The sequence below is a fragment of the Petromyzon marinus genome, chromosome 11 (genome assembly GCF_048934315.1).
Source record: "Petromyzon marinus isolate PM22_M1 ecotype Great Lakes invasive population chromosome 11, UKy_Petmar_22M1.pri1.0, whole genome shotgun sequence".
In the NCBI taxonomy this organism is placed as follows: domain Eukaryota; kingdom Metazoa; phylum Chordata; class Hyperoartia; order Petromyzontiformes; family Petromyzontidae; genus Petromyzon; species Petromyzon marinus.
In genome coordinates, this window is record NC_133677.1 from 1,300,535 (window position 1) to 1,318,031 (window position 17,497).

The following is a 17,497-nucleotide window of genomic DNA, read 5'->3' on the forward strand; positions in this document are numbered from 1 at the left end:
ACCAATACTGGTGGGAGACTACCAGAGTCGCAGAGGCAATGATCCCCTTCCCTCTCCGATAGATAACGGGGTTCCTCCTCGTCGGACGCGAAACCATACAGCACGCAACGCAGAACAATCGTGAACACTACAGCGCCCTGCTACAGAATATAATACTCGGGTTGCAACACATTCGGGCTACTAATACGTATTCCCTTCTTGCAGTGCCGGATCACGCTAGTGCGGGACCTGGGGCATAGAAAGGGGCCCTAAAACACACACACACACATGAAAATGTTTAACGTGCATAGTAAAATAATTGTATTTTTTCATTTGCTATACAGCCAGATAATACAACTCGCTAACCTTAAACATCCAGTTGTTCATAAAAGTTGAAGCTATTGAAGTATAAAGTACTGAATCGCAGAATCACTGAACCGGAATTGATAGCTTGAAAGCATTTAGCGCGTGGCCCTTGAAAGTGCGGGGCCCGTAGCTACTAAATATGTTGTTACTACACATGTAGTAGCTACTGTTGCTATCGAGGAAAATCCGTCAATTCCGCCTTGGCTACAACAGGTGTTCGCTCATCCGGTGCGACGACAGTCATGTTGCCACGCGACCCAGCGGCCACACTTCCGCTGGGATTGCGATTTCCCTGCAAATCGGACAACAAACGGAAACGACGTTTCCGATTGAGGCGCGGCGTTCGGGGTGGCGTTCAAAAGACCCCCCGGGAGGTTTGCCACGTGGAGGAGGAGAGTGCCGTGGCCGGGGCTCGCCACGTGCGTCACCAGGGAGAGTTCAGCGTGGGAGTGCACTGCGGCGTGTAGAGTACCCTCGGACCTCTGAGTGGACAATATTGTAGTGATCTCCAGTGCAAGATGATGTTCCAATACACTCTACAGTATATATACTATTGCAATATAGTACCGTACTCGACAGTTTATAGTACTCTAAAATTGAGTACATAGTTCCTTTATGTACAGAGCACTCTAAAGTGCTGCAAAGTATATTGTTTAGACCTCTTACAATCCACGATACTCTGCGGGATACACAAGTAGGGTCGGGAATGGCAGGAAAGGGACCGCGTGCGGACACGTTCGAATCACTCCGTGGGGGTCTGGGCGTTTCGTCTCTTAATGTTGGAGTGGGGGGCTCCCGCGTGAAGCCCCCGTCTCTGTGCCCTCCTCTGGCCACGTCTGAGCGGAGCTGCTTAACGGAGCGAGTCTTCGACTTGTGGAGAGATTACCTGGGCCTGCGTGGCCTCCTCTTCTCCGTCCAGGTAACACGCAGGGTATTGCAGCCATCTTGACAAACAATAATCACCCCTCCCCCACCGATTGTTGTTCAATATTGCAGGTGAATTTATTTTGTTAAGCGAAGAATTTACATGGAACGCTTTACATGTAACAGTATGGTGCACGTGCATCGGCTCGTTTGGGGGGGGCGTGAGAATTGGACCATAATTCGCCTTGGCTGGTCGGTGCGGTTTGGTGTTGGCGCTGCACGAGGCTGCCCAACAGCACGTGCTGCTGCTGCTGTGTTCACGAGCCGTGAACACAGCAGCAGCAGCACGTGCACTGTGTTCACGAGCCGTGGGGTCCCCGTGGGGTCCCCCCCCCTGGGCAGGTGCTGTTGCTGCTGTGTTCACGGCCGTGAACACAGCAGCAGCAGCACGTGCACTGTGTTCACGGCCGTGAACACAGTGCACGTGCTGCTGCTGCTGTGCTCACGGTGGTGAACACAGTGCACGTGCTGCTGCTGTGTTCACGAGCCGTGAACACAGTGCACGTGCTGCTGCTGCTGTGCTCACGATGGTGAACACAGTGCACGTGCTGCTGTGTTCACGGCGGTGAACGCAGCAGCAGCAGCTTCGGAGGTCTAAACGGGAGTCGGCAGGATTTCGGTCAGCGGAAAACACGGAATTCTTGCTCCATCAGTTAGCTTAATTTCGTCGATATTAGTCGACCATTCATCGATGCGTCGTTCCATCGCCACGCAGGTGGGCCAAGGGGGGCACGTGGAGGAGGAGAGGCACGAGAAGGAGCATGCGCGCACGGGCATCGAGGCCCTGGGGGCGGGAGCCGCACTCCCAACAACTCCACGGACCCCCGCAAGACCCCGCGACCGCTTCTCGGCGTCGGCCGCTGCCGCGCTGCTGCTGCGACGCCAGCGGCCGGGAGAGGCCCCCGGCAAGCGAGCCGTGGGGCCCCTCCCCCTCTGCTCCTTCTGCCTGACGAACGGCGCGACCGAGCGGGTGTACGGCTCGCACGACCTCCGCGACACCGCGGGCCGCGTGTCGTGCCCCGTGCTGCGCGCCTACACGTGCCCCAAGTGCGGCCAGAGCGGCGACTCGGCCCACACCCTCAAGTATTGCCCCCTGGCCCAGGGCAAGGGTCTCCCGCTGCACACGGCGCGTAACTCGTGCGGCCTGAGGCGGCGGCTCCCCCCGGGGTTGGGCAGAGGGCCTTCTTGTGACGGCTCGTGGGGCGTGAGAGGAGGGGGGGCGGCGGGCCTGGGGGGGCACCCCGCGCCTCGCCAGGGAGAAGCGGGCCTGTGATGGTCCCGGGTGATGCCCCCCCTGGGTTACTGAACGTGGGCCCGACACATTTCACGGTTCGAACGCGTCCCATGTATGTTACGTTTGTCACGTGGGTTGGTGGTGGCGGGGGAGGGTGGTGGCACCTCTACTCGTGTTTAAACATGATCCAATGTTAACGATTGGTTTATATTATTATGAAGTCGAATGTTACTCGTAGGGACCTGCTCTGCTCTCAACGTGGGGACCCAAATCCACAAGACACGTACTGCAATAAAAAATCAACCAATTAAATTTCGATTTAAAGCTTTCGTGACTGCAAGGATTCATCTTCTTGGTTCTTTCGGTAAAGTCACCACGTAGAATGAGAATAAAACAAAATAAGACAAATTCTTAGCTCTTTCGGTAAAGTCACGTTGAAGGGAAAGAGCTAAGAATATGAATTACTGCAGTCACGAAAGCTTTAAATAAAAAATAAGACAATACAATTCTCACAACACAAGAAGGCTACTTGTGTTGTGGCCGAAACGTCGTGAGAATTTTATCGTCTTTTGTTTTATTGTTTTATTCTCATTCTACGTGACTTTGCCGAAAGAACCAAGAAGATCAATTAAAATTGCGAAATTAAATTACAATTTTAAATGAAAGCGTAAAAAACCCACTTTGTACTGCAATTGCATTTTTCGTCAAGGCGTTGTGTTGCGACAGCCACTCGTCATTGCCGCGTGGAGTGCTGCTGCTGCTGCTGCTGCACACTGCTTGGGAAGACGAACGCATTGTCGGTCACTCCTCTAAGTGATGGCGAAGCCCATGCGTGTGCATGGTTTTTTTTTCTCCCTTTTTGCCAAATGACTCGCGAAGAACACGTGGGGATGAAGCAGATGGCACAGCAGACGGCACAGCAGACAGCACACAGCAGACAACACGTTGCGTTCATCGTTGTTGTGATTTGGGACAAGGTAATACAATTTTCATGTTAACTCACGGGGAGTTTGCGTTGTTGTCAGACGTTAGCAGCGACCTCCAGAAACCCTCTCTCGTAAGCAAAATCTCGATACCCACGAGGATGGAGAACACCCAGAAGGCCTCGACACTTCATCTCGCCCGGCCTCGCGGCTGCCACTTAAAAAGGGCCCATAAAATACCGTAATATTGCATCAGTCAGTCTTGTGTGAGTAGCAGCAGCAGCAGCAACAAGAGCCCAACCACTGCTAATCGGGTGCTGGACTAGAGGGGAATATATTCGGTTGTCACTAAACCATCTTTCAGTTCCCGGTATCTCCGTGGGTTATCGTGTGGTGGCCCACTGCACGTGTTTGAAAGTCCGATACGAATGCTCATACCCTCTTTGGTTCTTTCGGTAAAGTCACGGAGTTAGAAATCAAATAAAAGATGACGACGTTTCGATCGCAACACGAGCGGTCGTCATTTGGCCTGTCGTCATCAGGTGTGAAAAAAACAACGGCAAGAAACATTTGAAAGAAGTGTCGGTTTGCATTAATTTAGTTATTTTTAAACGGTGTATTTATTTATTTATAAAAAAACGTCAGCGCCACGCGCAGCGATTTGGCAGTTTATTTAGAAGGACGAGTCCATCTATGTTCTGAGAAGAGGAGGGGGGAGACGAAAAATTAATGTATGCTGTCTGAAAGCCACCGTAAGCGCGAACAATCAATTAAGACCTGAAATGGTTTATAAAATTCGTCCAATGATTGCTAAGCCAGAATCCATCTCGGTTGAAATTGTCTCTGTGCTTGTATATGTGGATAGCCTCATGAACGAATCTCTCATGGTAGCCAGATGGCTTACAAAGAACCTCTGTCTTGGAAAAGTCAATGTCATGTGAGCCTACTGAATTATAACAATGATCTGCCATGGCCGAGGTGTTGGTCCTACCGTGTTTAAAGTCTGCTTTGTGTTCACGAATGCGGTCCGAGACATGGCCTTTGGTTTCTCCAATGTAACTACTACCACAGAGGCAACTTAGTTTGTAGACACCAGGGTACTGTATGTCAGGAATCACATCTTTTACAGACGGAACCAGATGACGGTGGGGATGGTGTTCTTGGGGTCATAGGCAGCATTCCTCCTCCAAACATGGCGAGTTGAGTTGATGGCAAAGAGCTCCATTTTGGTCTCATCTGACCACAACACTTTCACCCAGTTGTCCTCTGAATCATTCAGATGTTCATTGGCAAACTTCAGACGGGCATGTAAATGTGCTTTCTTGAGCAGGGGGACCTTGCGGGCGCTGCAGGATTTCAGTCCTTCACGGCATAGTGTGTTACCAATTGTTTTCTTGGTGACTATGGTCCCAGCTGCCTTGAGATCATTGACAATATCCTCCCGTGTAGTTTTGGGCTGATTCCTCACCATTCTCATGATCATTGCAACTCCACGAGGTGAGTTATTGCATGGAGCCCCAGGCCGAGGTAGATTGACAGTTGTTTGTGTTTCTTCCATTTGCGAATAATCGCACCAATTGTCACCTTCTCACCAAGCTGCTTGGCAATGGTCTAGTAGCCCATTCCAGCCTTGTGTAGGTCTACAATCTTGTCCCTGACATCCTTGGAGAGCTCTTTGGTCTTGGCCATGGTGGAGAGTTTGGAATCTAATTGATTGATTGCTTCTGTGGACAGGTGTCTTTTATACAGGTAACAAGCTGAGATTAGGGGCACTCCCTTTAAGAGTGTGCTCCTAACCTCAGCTCGTTACCTGTATAAAAGACACCTGGGAGCCACACATCTTTCTGATTGAGAGGGGGTCAAATACTTATTTCCCTCATTGAAATGCAAATCAATTTATAACATTATTGACATGCGTTTTTCTGGATTTTGTTGTTATTCTGTCTCTCACTGTTCAAATAAACCTACCATTAAAATTATAGACTGATCATTTCTTTGTCAGTGGGCAAACGTACAAAATCAGCAGGGGATCAAATGCTTTTTTCCCTCACTGTATCTCGCTAAATACCAGGCACTCCTAAGTGATTTACCCGAATATCAAGACGTGTTTTTTAAACGCAGCTATTCGGTTTCGGAAGGGAGGGAGGGGATTTAGATGTTCTTAGGGCAGCTGAAACAGGGTCATCTCTCTTAACTTCGCTTTCACATTTAGATACGAGTCAAATATTAAACGTTTGACACAACGGCTGTGATATGAAACGTCTGACACAGGCGGTGACATGAAACGTCTGACACAGGCTGTGACATGAAACGTCTGACACAGGCTGTGACATGAAACGTCTGACACACAGGCTGTGACATGAAACGTCTGACACACAGGTTGTGACGTGAAACGTCTGACACAGGGTGTGACGTGAAACGTCTGACAAAGGGTGTGACATGAAACGTCTGACACAGGGTGTGACATGAAACGTCTGACACACGGTGTGACGTGAAACTTCTGACACAGGGTGTGACATGAAACGCCTGACAAAGGGTGTGACATGAAACGTCTGACACAGGGTGTGACATGAAACGTTTGACACACAGGGTGTGACATGAAACGCCTGACAAAGGCTGTGACATGAAACGTTTGACAGGCTGTGACGTGAAACGTCTGACACACAGGCTGTGACGTGAAACGTCTGACACATAGGCTGTGACGTGAAACGTCTGACACAAAGGGTGTGATATGAAACGTCTGATAACGGCTGTGATATGAAACGTCTGACACAGGGTGTGACATGAAACGTCTGACACAGGGTGTGACAGGAAACGCCTGACAAAGGGTGTGATATGAAACGTCTGACAGGGTGTGACATGAAACGTCTGACACAGGCTGTGACATTAAACGTCTGACACAGGCTGTGACATGAAACGTCTGACACAGGCTGTGGCATGAAACGTCTGACACAGGCTGTGACGTGAAACGTCTGACACACAGGCTGTGACGTGAAACGTCTGACACAGGCTGTGACGTGAAACGTCTGACACACAGGTTGTGACGTGAAACGTCTGACAAAGGGTGTGACGTGAAACGTCTGACACAGGCTGTGACGTGAAACGTCTGACACAGGGTGTGGCATGAAACGTCTGACAAAGGGTGTGACATGAAACGTCTGACACACAGGCTGTGACATGAAACGTCTGACACAGGGTGTGACGTGAAACATCTGACACAGGCTGTGGCATGAAACGTCTGACAACGTCTGACACAGGCTGTGACATGAAACGTCTGACACAGGCTGTGACGTGAAACGTCTGACACACAGGCTGTGACGTGAAACGTCTGACACAGGCTGTGACATGAAACGTCTGCACAGGCTGTGGCATGAAACGTCTGACAAAGGGTGTGACATGAAACGTCTGACACAAAGGCTGTGACATGAAACGTCTGACACAGGCTGTGACATGAAACGTCTGACACAGGGTGTGACATGAAACGTCTGACACAGGGTGTGACATGAAACGTCTGACAGGCTGTGACGTGAAACGTCTGACAAAGGGTGTGACATGAAACGTCTGACACAGGGTGTGACATGAAACGTCTGACACACAGGCTGTGACGTGAAACGCCTGACAAAGGGTGTGACATGAAACGTCTGACACAGGCTGTGGCATGAAACGTCTGACACAGGCTGTGACGTGAAACGTCTGACACAGGGTGTGACGTGAAACGTCTGCACAGGCTGTGGCATGAAACGTCTGCACAGGCTGTGGCATGAAACGTCTGACAGGGTGTGACATGAAACGTCTGACACAAAGGCTGTGACATGAAACGTCTGACAACGTCTGACACAGGCTGTGACATGAAACGTCTGACACACAGGCTGTGACGTGAAACGTCTGACACACAGGGTGTGACATGAAACGTCTGACACAGGCTGTGACATGAAACGTCTGACACAGGCTGTGACATAAAACGTCTGCACAGGCTGTGGCATGAAACGTCTGACAAAGGGTGTGACATGAAACGTCTGACACAAAGGCTGTGACATGAAACGTATGACAACGTCTGACACAGGCTGTGACATGAAACGTCTGACACAGGGTGTGACATGAAACGTCTGACACAGGATGTGACGTGAAACGCCTGACAAAGGGTGTGACATGAAACGTCTGACAAAGGGTGTGACGTGAAACGTCTGACACAGGCTGTGACGTGAAACGTCTGACACACAGGCTGTGACATGAAACGTCTGACACAGGCTGTGACGTGAAACGTCTGACACAGGGTGTGACGTGAAACGTCTGACACACAGGCTGTGACATGAAAGTCTGACAAAGGGTGTGACGTGAAACGTCTGACAAAGGGTGTGACATGAAACGTCTGACACACAGGGTGTGACATGAAACGTCTGACAAAGGGTGTGACGTGAAACGTCTGACACAGGCTGCGACAGGAAACGTCTGACACAGGCTGTGACATGAAACGTCTGACACAGGCTGTGACATGAAACGTCTGACAGGGTGTGACGTGAAACGTCTGACACAAAGGCTGTGACATGAAACGTCTGACAACGTCTGACACAGGCTGTGACGTGAAACGTCTGACACACAGGCTGTGACATGAAACGTCTGACACAGGCTGTGACGTGAAACGTCTGACACAGGGTGTGATGTGAAACGTCTGACACACAGGCTGTGACATGAAAGTCTGACAAAGGGTGTGACGTGAAACGTCTGACAAAGGGTGTGACATGAAACGTCTGACACACAGGGTGTGACATGAAACGTCTGACAAAGGGTGTGACGTGAAACGTCTGACACAGGCTGCGACAGGAAACGTCTGACACAGGCTGTGACATGAAACGTCTGACACAGGCTGTGACATGAAACGTCTGACAGGGTGTGACGTGAAACGTCTGACACAGGTTGTGACATGAAACGTCTGACAAAGGGTGTGGCGTGAAACGTCTGACAAAGGGTGTGACATGAAACGTCTGACACAAGCTGTGACATGAAACGTCTGACACACAGTGTGACATGAAACGTCTGACACAGGCTGTGACATGAAACGTCTGACACACAGGGTGTGACATGAAACGTCTGACACACAGGGTGTGACATGAAACGTCTGACACAGGGTGTCACGTGAAACGCCTGACAGAGGCTGTGACATGAAACGTCTGACACACAGGGTGTGACATGAAACCTCTGACACAGGCTGTGACATGAAACGTCTGACAAAGGCTGTGACATGAAACGCCTGACAAAGGCTGTGACATGAAACGTCTGACACACAGGGTGTGACATGAAACGTCTGACACACAGGGTGTGACATGAAACGTCTGACACAGGGTGTCACGTGAAACGCCTGACAGAGGCTGTGACATGAAACGTCTGACACACAGGGTGTGACATGAAACCTCTGACACAGGCTGTGACATGAAACGTCTGACAAAGGCTGTGACATGAAACGCCTGACAAAGGCTGTGACATGAAACGTCTGACACAGGCTGTGACATGAAACGTCTGACACAGGCTGTGACGTGAAACGCCTGACACAGGATGTGACATGAAACGTCTGACACAGGGTGTGACATGAAACGTCTGACAAAGGCTGTGACATGAAACGCCTGACACACAGGCTGTGACGTGAAACGCCTGACACAGGCTGTGACATGAAACGTCTGACACACAGGCTGTGACATGAAACGCCTGACACAGGCTGTGACATGAAACGTCTGACACAGGCTGTGACATGAAACGCCTGACAAAGGCTGTGACGTGAAACGCCTGACAAAGGGTGTGACGTGAAACGTCTGACAAAGGGTGTGACATGAAACGTCTGACACAGGCTGTGACATGAAACGCCTGACACAGGCTGTGACATGAAACGTCTGACACAGGCTGTGACGTGAAACGCCTGACACAGGATGTGACATGAAACGTCTGACACAGGCTGTGACATGAAACGCCTGACAAAGGCTGTGACGTGAAACGCCTGACAAAGGGTGTGACGTGAAACGTCTGACAAAGGGTGTGACGTGAAACGTCTGACACAGGCTGTGACATGAAACGCCTGACAAAGGCTGTGACGTGAAACGCCTGACAAAGGGTGTGACGTGAAACGTCTGACAAAGGGTGTGACGTGAAACGTCTGACAAAGGGTGTGACGTGAAACGTCATTGGTGTCGGGGTCCACCTCTGTGAGGAGTTCTGCGTGGGGGAGGTTCTGGGGGACCCCTCTGGGGGGCTCCTCGGTCCGCCACTCGGAGACCCGTCTGTGTCCGTGTGGCCGCACCATCGATAGACTCCACAACAACATCAACAACAACATCAACAACATCAACAACAACATCAACAACAACAACATCATCAACCACAACATCAACAACAACAACCACGACACAGAGGCGTTGTGTTGGAGAGAAACTCCACAACATTCGCAATCCGCGTCCCGACAGTAATTAACGGGCGGACAGCCAGATTTGTGTAGAAATAACAAATACTGCGGCGTGGTACTAAAGTTAAGAGTACTAAAGTTAAGAGTACTAAAGTTAAGAGTGCTAAAGTTAAGAGTACTAAAGTTAAGAAGAGTTCACGATGGTCTCGGGGTGTTAAAGTTTGTCGACGTTACACTTTTGTTTTAACGGAAATCCAACGGCATTAGAATCGCTACCACTGACAGGCGCGGCGTCACGCACTCCCGGCTACATTTACTACTACGGATAGTAACGTTCCAGAAAACAGGTGACACTGTAAACGCTAATTTTATTGCAACGTTTTAGCCAGCTTTGTTTGGTTTAATACATCGCAACGAATCAAAACGTTTAATAATAATTAACAGTTTATCCACGTGGTATTAAATTGTGTGTGAATAAAAATGGCTAATACCATGCGACAGTATAGAGTACAGTACGCGTTAATACGAACATTGCTTTAATTAAAACTACGCGGAACCACAGTATATTATAATTAATGCTAAATAATATGAGGAGTTATTGACATTGAATTATATATAATAACGAGCTTTTAAGTAAAAAAATTTGAGGGACATTTTTTTTCCCGGGTTTATTCAGGGAGGCCGGGTGCTGGGTTCGCGGCCTGAGGTGGTGGTGGTTGTTGTTGTTTGTGTTGTTGATTGTTAACAATAGTCGTTAACTCGTTGCCTTGTTAGCGCAGAAGCAGTTAACAACAACCGCCCGTGTTAGTTGCCCGGGTCTGCATGGCCGCCCTTTTGGGTGACAGCTGCGTCGTCTTCGATCCGGAGCGCCTCGCATTAATACAGCAGCGGCAAGAAGGTGACCACCACACAGGCCCCTCGAACTCACAGAGCTCTCGATCCCACAGGGCCATCAATCCCACAGGGCCCTCAATCCCACAGGCCCCTCGAACTCACAGAGCTCTCGATCCCACAGGGCCCTCAATCCCACAGGGCCCTCAATCCCACAGGTCCCTCAATCCCACAGGTCCCTCGAACTCACAGAGCTCTCGATCCCACAGGGCCATCAATCCCACAGGGCCCTCAATCCCACAGGCCCCTCGAACTCAGAGCTCTCGATCCCACAGGGCCATCAATCCCACAGGGCCCTCAATCCCACAGGTCCCTCAATCCCACAGGTCCCTCAATCCCACAGGGCCCTCAGTTCCACAGGTCCCTCAATCCCACAGGGCCCTCAATGTCAATCCCACAGGTCCCTCAATCCCACAGGTCCCTCAATCCCACAGGGCCCCTCATTCAGATCCCACAGGTCCCTACATCCCACAGGTCTCTCATCCAGATCCCTCTCCAGGTTCCTGACTCTTCAAGTTAGGATTTAGCTGACAGACGTGGGTAGATGAGCAGTGTCGGGCAAAATACAGTCAACCACCATTTCCCCGTCCGCGTGAGTGCAGTCAAGGCCGAGATAATGAACACCACGGAGAGGCTGGCCTCCGTGAGACAGGAGCTCCAGGTCGTCCAGCAGGAGCTGCTCGAGAAGGTGACATCTCCTCACCCACAGATCTCATCGTTGCCACACGAGGCCATACTTCTGGATGAAGGCCTCATAAAGCTGTTTACCCCACTTGTGATACAACAATCCATCTCATAATCTACAGCTGGGTGAAAGCCATCTCTCATGGTCTAACGATGCAAGAACCCATTTAGCACCTGCACGTGTGCCAACTTTTTATCGTGCCACGCTTGACGGTCCACAGAGGCCCTCTTGGGCGTTCCCTCCAGTGGCTGCCACTCTACGTTAGTCTCGACCACCGGTCATTATTGATTGTATTAATGTGTCTTGCCCAAGCCCACTAATTTTTTAGAACTGCTTTTTGTGTTTAGTTTGTTGACCTTCCCCCGCACCCCCGATTAGCACGGTTGGCTACGTATGGTGCGAAAGAGGTTCAAAATACATTTAACCGTGAGTCATTTCGATGTTTAAAACGCCCGTGTGGTCTCTAATCAATGTGTTCTTCCTGTCTCACAGCAAATGCTCGCGGAGTGTGATGCTCCGATTTCAACCAAAATGTGTACATTGACAGTACACGGTGATAGAACAGGATCAGTGACATTTCATGTAGAAAATTTGATTCGAATTGCAGCGACACGCTTCGTGAATGTTCCTTGTTGGTGTAATAAAAATCATGCGCTCCACGCTTTTTTTTCTTCAAATTTTTTTACCTTTTCTGTGTCAATGTTCATGTTTCTGGTCCATGTGTATGTAATGTACATGGTGTTTTTCCCGATCTGAATTTTCATTACGTACACAATCTATTTATGAGAATAGTTTTTTTTCCCCCTTTTTTCTGGCAACAAAAAACACCTTTTACAAGGAATCATGTCTGCATTAGCCACAATACCTGTGGTCAGAATGCAAAAAAAAACATACTCTGATAATATATGCATTGTCTTTGAAACTGATTGGTCCACACCAGAGAGAGCTTTCTTTTGAGCCTCGTCTCTAAACGGTGTTAGACCATAAAAAAGGGGAAGAAACCTATTCTCATATTTTGGTACTGACAAAGGAGGGCCATGATGTACAATCTATTTAGTTAATATATAATTACAGCCTCTGTACACAGCTGTGTTGTTGTTATTGTGTTAAAGAACCAGCAACTTGAGGAGGAGGACCTGGAAAGAGAGTTCATTCGAGTGCGAGAGGAGGTGTTGGCTGCGTTTGAGCAAGACCTCCTGGCGGAGATCAAAACCCTCAACCAGCTGACGGTGAGAACAAAACCGGCCGTTTTGACAGACCACTTGTGAGCAAGCTGACCCATAGCACGGTTGGCATGCGCCCTGGTCCTAGCAGTGAAATGGGGCCCCCTATCTCGGAATTATCTTTATTTATACTGGAGGAATCTGATGAGCTATAAAGCTCTTTTTCACAGATGTCCAGTAGTTTATTTACTTTAGCCTGGCACCTAGAGCCCTCTGGCATATTGGCTCCTGTGCAATTGCACCGCCTGCACACTTAATAGCTATGCCACCACAGCAAATGAGGACCAGCGCACGAAGGCTGTCCACGGATTATCCCTAACGAGCTTATTTGTGGGTGGGTCGTGGCCCATTAACACGAACTGACGGTGTTTTTATTTACAACATAGCACTCTGAACTCTATAAACCAGGCGTGGGTAACCTATGACTCACAACTTAATTTTCATATGACCCGTGACTTAATTTCACATGGCCCACAGCCGCACGAGGCCTCCCACTTCCAAACGACCCGGAAACGATATTTATCCGTCACTACAAGCATCTCAGCAGCACTGATCTGGTACTAGAGCGGCTTTTTTTCAATGTGGAAACAACACTTTTCACACATTCAGTAAACGTGACCCATCATTTTTCGTGTTATAATTTGATAACGCTAAGAAGGTGAGCGTTGAAGTGCGGTTGTCCGTCAAAGGTATCTTAAAGTCATATTTGTCCATCGGTTCCCGAAAAGGTTCCTCACCGCTAGCTGTAAACAAACTCGATAAAAGCACTGCACTCCGGTGTGTGTGATGGAGCCACGTGGGCACGAATTCTCCACATGGTGCCGCGTGTGCTGCTCCCTCGCATGGCCTCCAGGCCGAGCACAAGTTGAGGGCGAGCGAGGAGAACAAGCGATTCTTGGCGGAGTTGAGCGTCTTCACGACGCACCACAGCGTGTGGGGCCGCGAGGGGCGACGCTGCATGGAGCGGGATCGTCTCGCTGCGGTGGAGGAGAGCATCTCTCAGCTGGCATCAGGCATGGATGGTGGTAGAACAGCAATGGGAGGGATTGAACATACAAATATTGGACCCCAAAACTATCCCAGCCCTGGGGCACCCCTTAATCAGGCCCTTGTAACGATAGGGTTACGTAATTGGGGGCACCGACGATGCATTGATTCTTTGATGAGTATAGATTTTTTATTTCACGGCATTTGGAATCATGCTGAGAAACGGGAAGAGGAGCACATTTTTCAGGGAACATGTGCACGTTAGAGACATCATATTGACCCGTTAAGAATAATACATCACGAAATAATAATGTGTGTTGTTGTGGAGAATTTAATAACAAATTAAGCAAGCAGATAATATGCCTGCTTTTGATATCTGTTCCTCCGTGTGAAAAGAAATCAACTTTTGCACATCCCATCGGCCACATGGCCTTCTGTAAGTGCATACTTTCAGCAGCATTCATTCAATAAAATACAACTCTGGACCGGTCTCAACGTAGAATGTGTAAAGTCTGACAGATGTATAAAAAATTGTAGGGATGATGGTCGGTGGTCAGACTCAAATCAGCTCACGTATAGGAGCTACGTGGATTTTTGCATCGTGGGAATGTGGGAGATGGTGAGAGCCTGGGGAGGCCTTGATCCAGCAGCGGTCATTGCTGGTGATGATGTTTTGTGTGTGCTTGGCATAGAGCTGGAGAATATCGAGGCTGAGCTTTTGAAGATGGTCCCACTGCAGCAGCAGATTCAGACGCTGACGGAGGAGATCGCTTCCCAACGCGCGCACCTAAGTCGTACGTCTGATAGGACGTGGATCTGTCTGCACTGAGTGGTGTGGCTCAACCACGTGGTGTGTCTGTTCTATGTAGCACAGCTAAACCATGTGGTGTGGCCAAACTGTGGAGTGTGGAGAAACCATGTGGGATTGCTAAACTATATGGTGTGTCTGTTCTGTTGGATATGGCAAAACCATTTGGTGTGATTCTATGTGGTGTGGCTAAATGGTGTGGTGTGGCGAAACCACGTGCGGTGGCCTTTCTGCACGCTGTGGCTAAACCGTATGGACGAGTGTTGATAACGATGACAATAGTGATCTATTCATCGATAATTTTACGAGCCGATATTGCGGCTGCAGAAGAAGCAATTGTTCACGTCCGCTGTGCACGCGTAGAGCTGGAGTCGGAGCGGCACGAGGCTTGTGAGGCGACGGAGAGCCTGCACAGGGAGAAGGAGAAGCTCGGAGAGAAACTCAGGACCGACCCCGAGTTTGTGCGGTGAGGAGGTGGAGACCGACGAGGAGGAAGGGGAGGCGGCGGCGTCCGTATGCTCGTCTCTCGTTGGGTGGCTGAGAATTCTGTGAGCGTGCTACAGGTGTCGACATGTTTCCCCACGTGCGTGGGGTGGTCCGTGGTACGAGAGCCGCTTCACAGCAGCACGAGGCGGGATGCCTGATTGTTCTTGGGAGGAAACTTCACCGGGGTGTTGTCTCCGAATCCTCTTGTGTCTTACATGCTCATCTGTAAAAACCTCCTCTCGAGTCTCACCGCTGTTGTCTGTCCCTTGTTTCCGTGTCCCCCCCCCCCCCACTCAGGCTACAGCAGCAGCTGCAGGCCTACAAGGATGAATCTGCACGGGTCTTGTAATTCCATCGCCTGCCTCCTCCGGCTGCTCAAGTTTTTCTGCCGCGCTGCTGACGATGCAGCTGCATTTATTTGTGTTCTCTTGTTCACTTAATCCATGCTGCAATAATTAATATAATGACAATTCCCATTGTTTACCCAGGAAATCCTTGCTGGGTCTCAAGACTCATTTTCAGTCGAGTCCTGCTGCATTGGGAAGAAGCAGGGGTACCCGGAGTAAGCCTACCATATTACAAAGTTGTATACATGGGTCCACCATACAGACCACATAACCAGTCTTTATGTAGACTGAGGCCATTGCTGTACTACGATATCCTGGCTGCCTCTTAGCCCCATACCTATAACACCTGGTATACATTGGCGGTCACCCAAGTACTTGTCACATGCTGTGTGCTTGACGTTTGGTTTGGCGTGATGTTATACAATAGAATGGGATTCATCTCGTGCCTGAATGCGACCATTAACTCGAGATGTGCAATAACAGCAGGTTTATATATTTCAGACAGGCAGTGGGTCATAGGCAGAGGGGAAACGGAAGGAAGGTCTTGAGCCTGGACGTGAACAGGGGCAGGCAGTTACTAGCACGGGCGGCAGGGCAAAGGGAATTCCAGACTTGGGGGGGGGGGGGGGGGCAGCAGAGGAGAAGGAGCGACTCCATTCAGGTGTGCAGTGCGAGGTGTCTAACCCTCATTCGACAGCACAGTACCGTTTCATGATTTTTGTTGGTTTACTAAAATGTTAACTCATTGTTAAGTTGCAGCACTATTGAACTGTCAACGTTTGTGTGTGTTAAATGATATTGGTCGTGAAAGCCTACGTGTTAAACTAAATGAGCGTGTTACACAAGCAGTGACGTTCACGCGTGTGGGTCTCCATTAAATGTTTGATTATATTATAAACCACGGTCACATCTGGTCATTTCAGATTGCATCCATACAAGCAGGACAAACGACAATCGTAGTAGAGAAGTGGTGGCAGGGCCTTCACTAGGGGGAGCTGGGATGGGCCCTGCACCCTCTGTCCCCTACCCAGGTGCACTCTCCACAGCAGTGAATTACCGTTCTGGTGGCCCCGTGCCACAGCTCTACTGCCCCCCCCCCCACACCATCCCCATCCCATCCGAAAGAATCTGGAGCCGGCCCTGGTGTGGTGACGTGTGGTTAAATGTGCAAAGGCCGCCCAAGGGGGATCCTTGGTTTATGAATCCACGCGGACGCTCGACGGACGAGTGCAGCGGCTCTGCCGGCGATTTGAATTCGGCGCGGGGAGCGCTCCCATTGGCCCAGCGACGAGCCGGACCAGCTCTTGATTGGACGAGCGCAGCAGCCGTGTGGCATTTGAGTGAACCTGATTGGCTCGGCGGCCTTTCCCGATTGGTCATTGGATTGTGAACAGCGCGCGCAGCGCTTGGGTTCGAACCGGGCCGCTCAAGCCGAGGGGGCAATGTTGGAGGATGGGGCGACAAGGGGAATTCATCTAATTTAGAAAGAAGATTCAGTGTGGAGTTCTGTTGATCTCGCTACTACGCGTGACTCCCCGAACCAGCTGGGTGTTTCCATTAGGGGGGTGCTGTCCGTCGCTAGTGAGTGTAACAGTGTTGTGTTGTGCTAGTGAGTGTAACAGTGTTGTGTGCTAGTGAGTGTAACAGTGTTGTGTGCTAGTGAGTGTAACAGTGTTGTGTGCTAGTGAGTGTAACAGTGTTGTGTGCTAGTGAGTGTAATAGTGTTGTGTGCTAGTGAGTGTAACAGTGTTGTGTGCTAGTGAGTGTAACAGTGTTGTGTGCTAGTGAGTGTAACAGTGTTGTGTGCTAGTGAGTGTAATAGTGTTGTGTGCTAGTGAGTGTAATAGTGTTGTGTGCTAGTGAGTGTAACAGTGTTGTGTGCTAGTGAGTGTAACAGTGTTGTGTTGTGTGCTAGTGAGTGTAACAGTGTTGTGTTGTGTGCTAGTGAGTGTAACAGTGTTGTGTTGTGTGCTAGTGAGTGTAACAGTGTTGTGTGCTAGTGAGTGTAACAGTGTTGTGTGCTAGTGAGTGTAACAGTGTTGTGTGCTAGTGAGTGTAACAGTGTTGTGTGCTAGTGAGTGTAACAGTGTTGTGTGCTAGTGAGTGTAACAGTGTTGTGTGCTAGTGAGTGTAACACTGTTGTGTTGTAAGATAAATAAGGTGCCTCTACAGTTACTCGCTCTGGAGTTGTACACTACACTTGTTTGAATTTTGGTTCAACCAAGCCCCCCCCCCGCCTTGCCTGACCCAACATGG

At 49.7% G+C, this 17,497-nt stretch overlaps 2 protein-coding genes across 6 annotated transcripts; both read left to right on the forward strand.

The window, feature by feature from the left end:
• Positions 1 to 614: 614 nt before the first annotated feature.
• Positions 615 to 5,405, forward strand: LOC142924267 (uncharacterized). The gene is made up of 2 exons (XM_076066264.1): positions 615 to 1,264; positions 1,985 to 5,405. The coding sequence occupies exons 1-2, from the start codon at positions 1,052 to 1,054 to the stop codon at positions 2,540 to 2,542; spliced, it is 771 nt and encodes a 256-aa protein (XP_075922379.1). The 5' UTR covers positions 615 to 1,051; the 3' UTR covers positions 2,543 to 5,405.
• A 4,183-nt stretch (positions 5,406 to 9,588) lies between these two features.
• Positions 9,589 to 16,139, forward strand: LOC116941386 (coiled-coil domain-containing protein 172-like). Of its 5 annotated transcripts, none has more exons than XM_032952459.2 (8): positions 9,589 to 10,161; positions 10,589 to 10,712; positions 11,308 to 11,393; positions 12,503 to 12,619; positions 13,467 to 13,626; positions 14,293 to 14,394; positions 14,772 to 14,874; positions 15,199 to 16,139. In XM_032952459.2, the coding sequence occupies exons 2-8, from the start codon at positions 10,637 to 10,639 to the stop codon at positions 15,332 to 15,334; spliced, it is 780 nt and encodes a 259-aa protein (XP_032808350.1). In that variant the 5' UTR covers positions 9,589 to 10,161; positions 10,589 to 10,636; the 3' UTR covers positions 15,335 to 16,139. The 5 variants fall into 5 exon arrangements, 4 of the variants coding, with proteins under 4 accessions (XP_032808350.1, XP_032808349.1, XP_032808348.1 ...); XM_032952458.2 differs by having other exon boundaries at positions 10,594 to 10,712; XM_032952457.2 differs by having other exon boundaries at positions 9,589 to 10,712.
• Positions 16,140 to 17,497: the final 1,358 nt, after the last annotated feature.

What these genes read in the sequence shown, in the direction of transcription:
- LOC142924267 (XM_076066264.1), top strand. Translation starts at nt 1,052, where the DNA reads ATGGCAGGAAAGGGACCGCGTGCGGACACGTTCGAATCACTCCGTGGG. An exon ending in GCCTCCTCTTCTCCGTCCAG is followed by an intron (nt 1,265 to 1,984) that starts GTAACACGCAGG and finishes ATCGCCACGCAG; the next exon opens with GTGGGCCAAGGGGGGCACGT.
- LOC116941386 (XM_032952457.2), top strand. Translation starts at nt 10,637, where the DNA reads ATGGCCGCCCTTTTGGGTGACAGCTGCGTCGTCTTCGATCCGGAGCGC. An exon ending in CATCTCTCAGCTGGCATCAG is followed by an intron (nt 13,627 to 14,292) that starts GCATGGATGGTG and finishes TGCTTGGCATAG; the next exon opens with AGCTGGAGAATATCGAGGCT. An exon ending in ACCGACCCCGAGTTTGTGCG is followed by an intron (nt 14,875 to 15,198) that starts GTGAGGAGGTGG and finishes CTCAGGCTACAG; the next exon opens with CAGCAGCTGCAGGCCTACAA.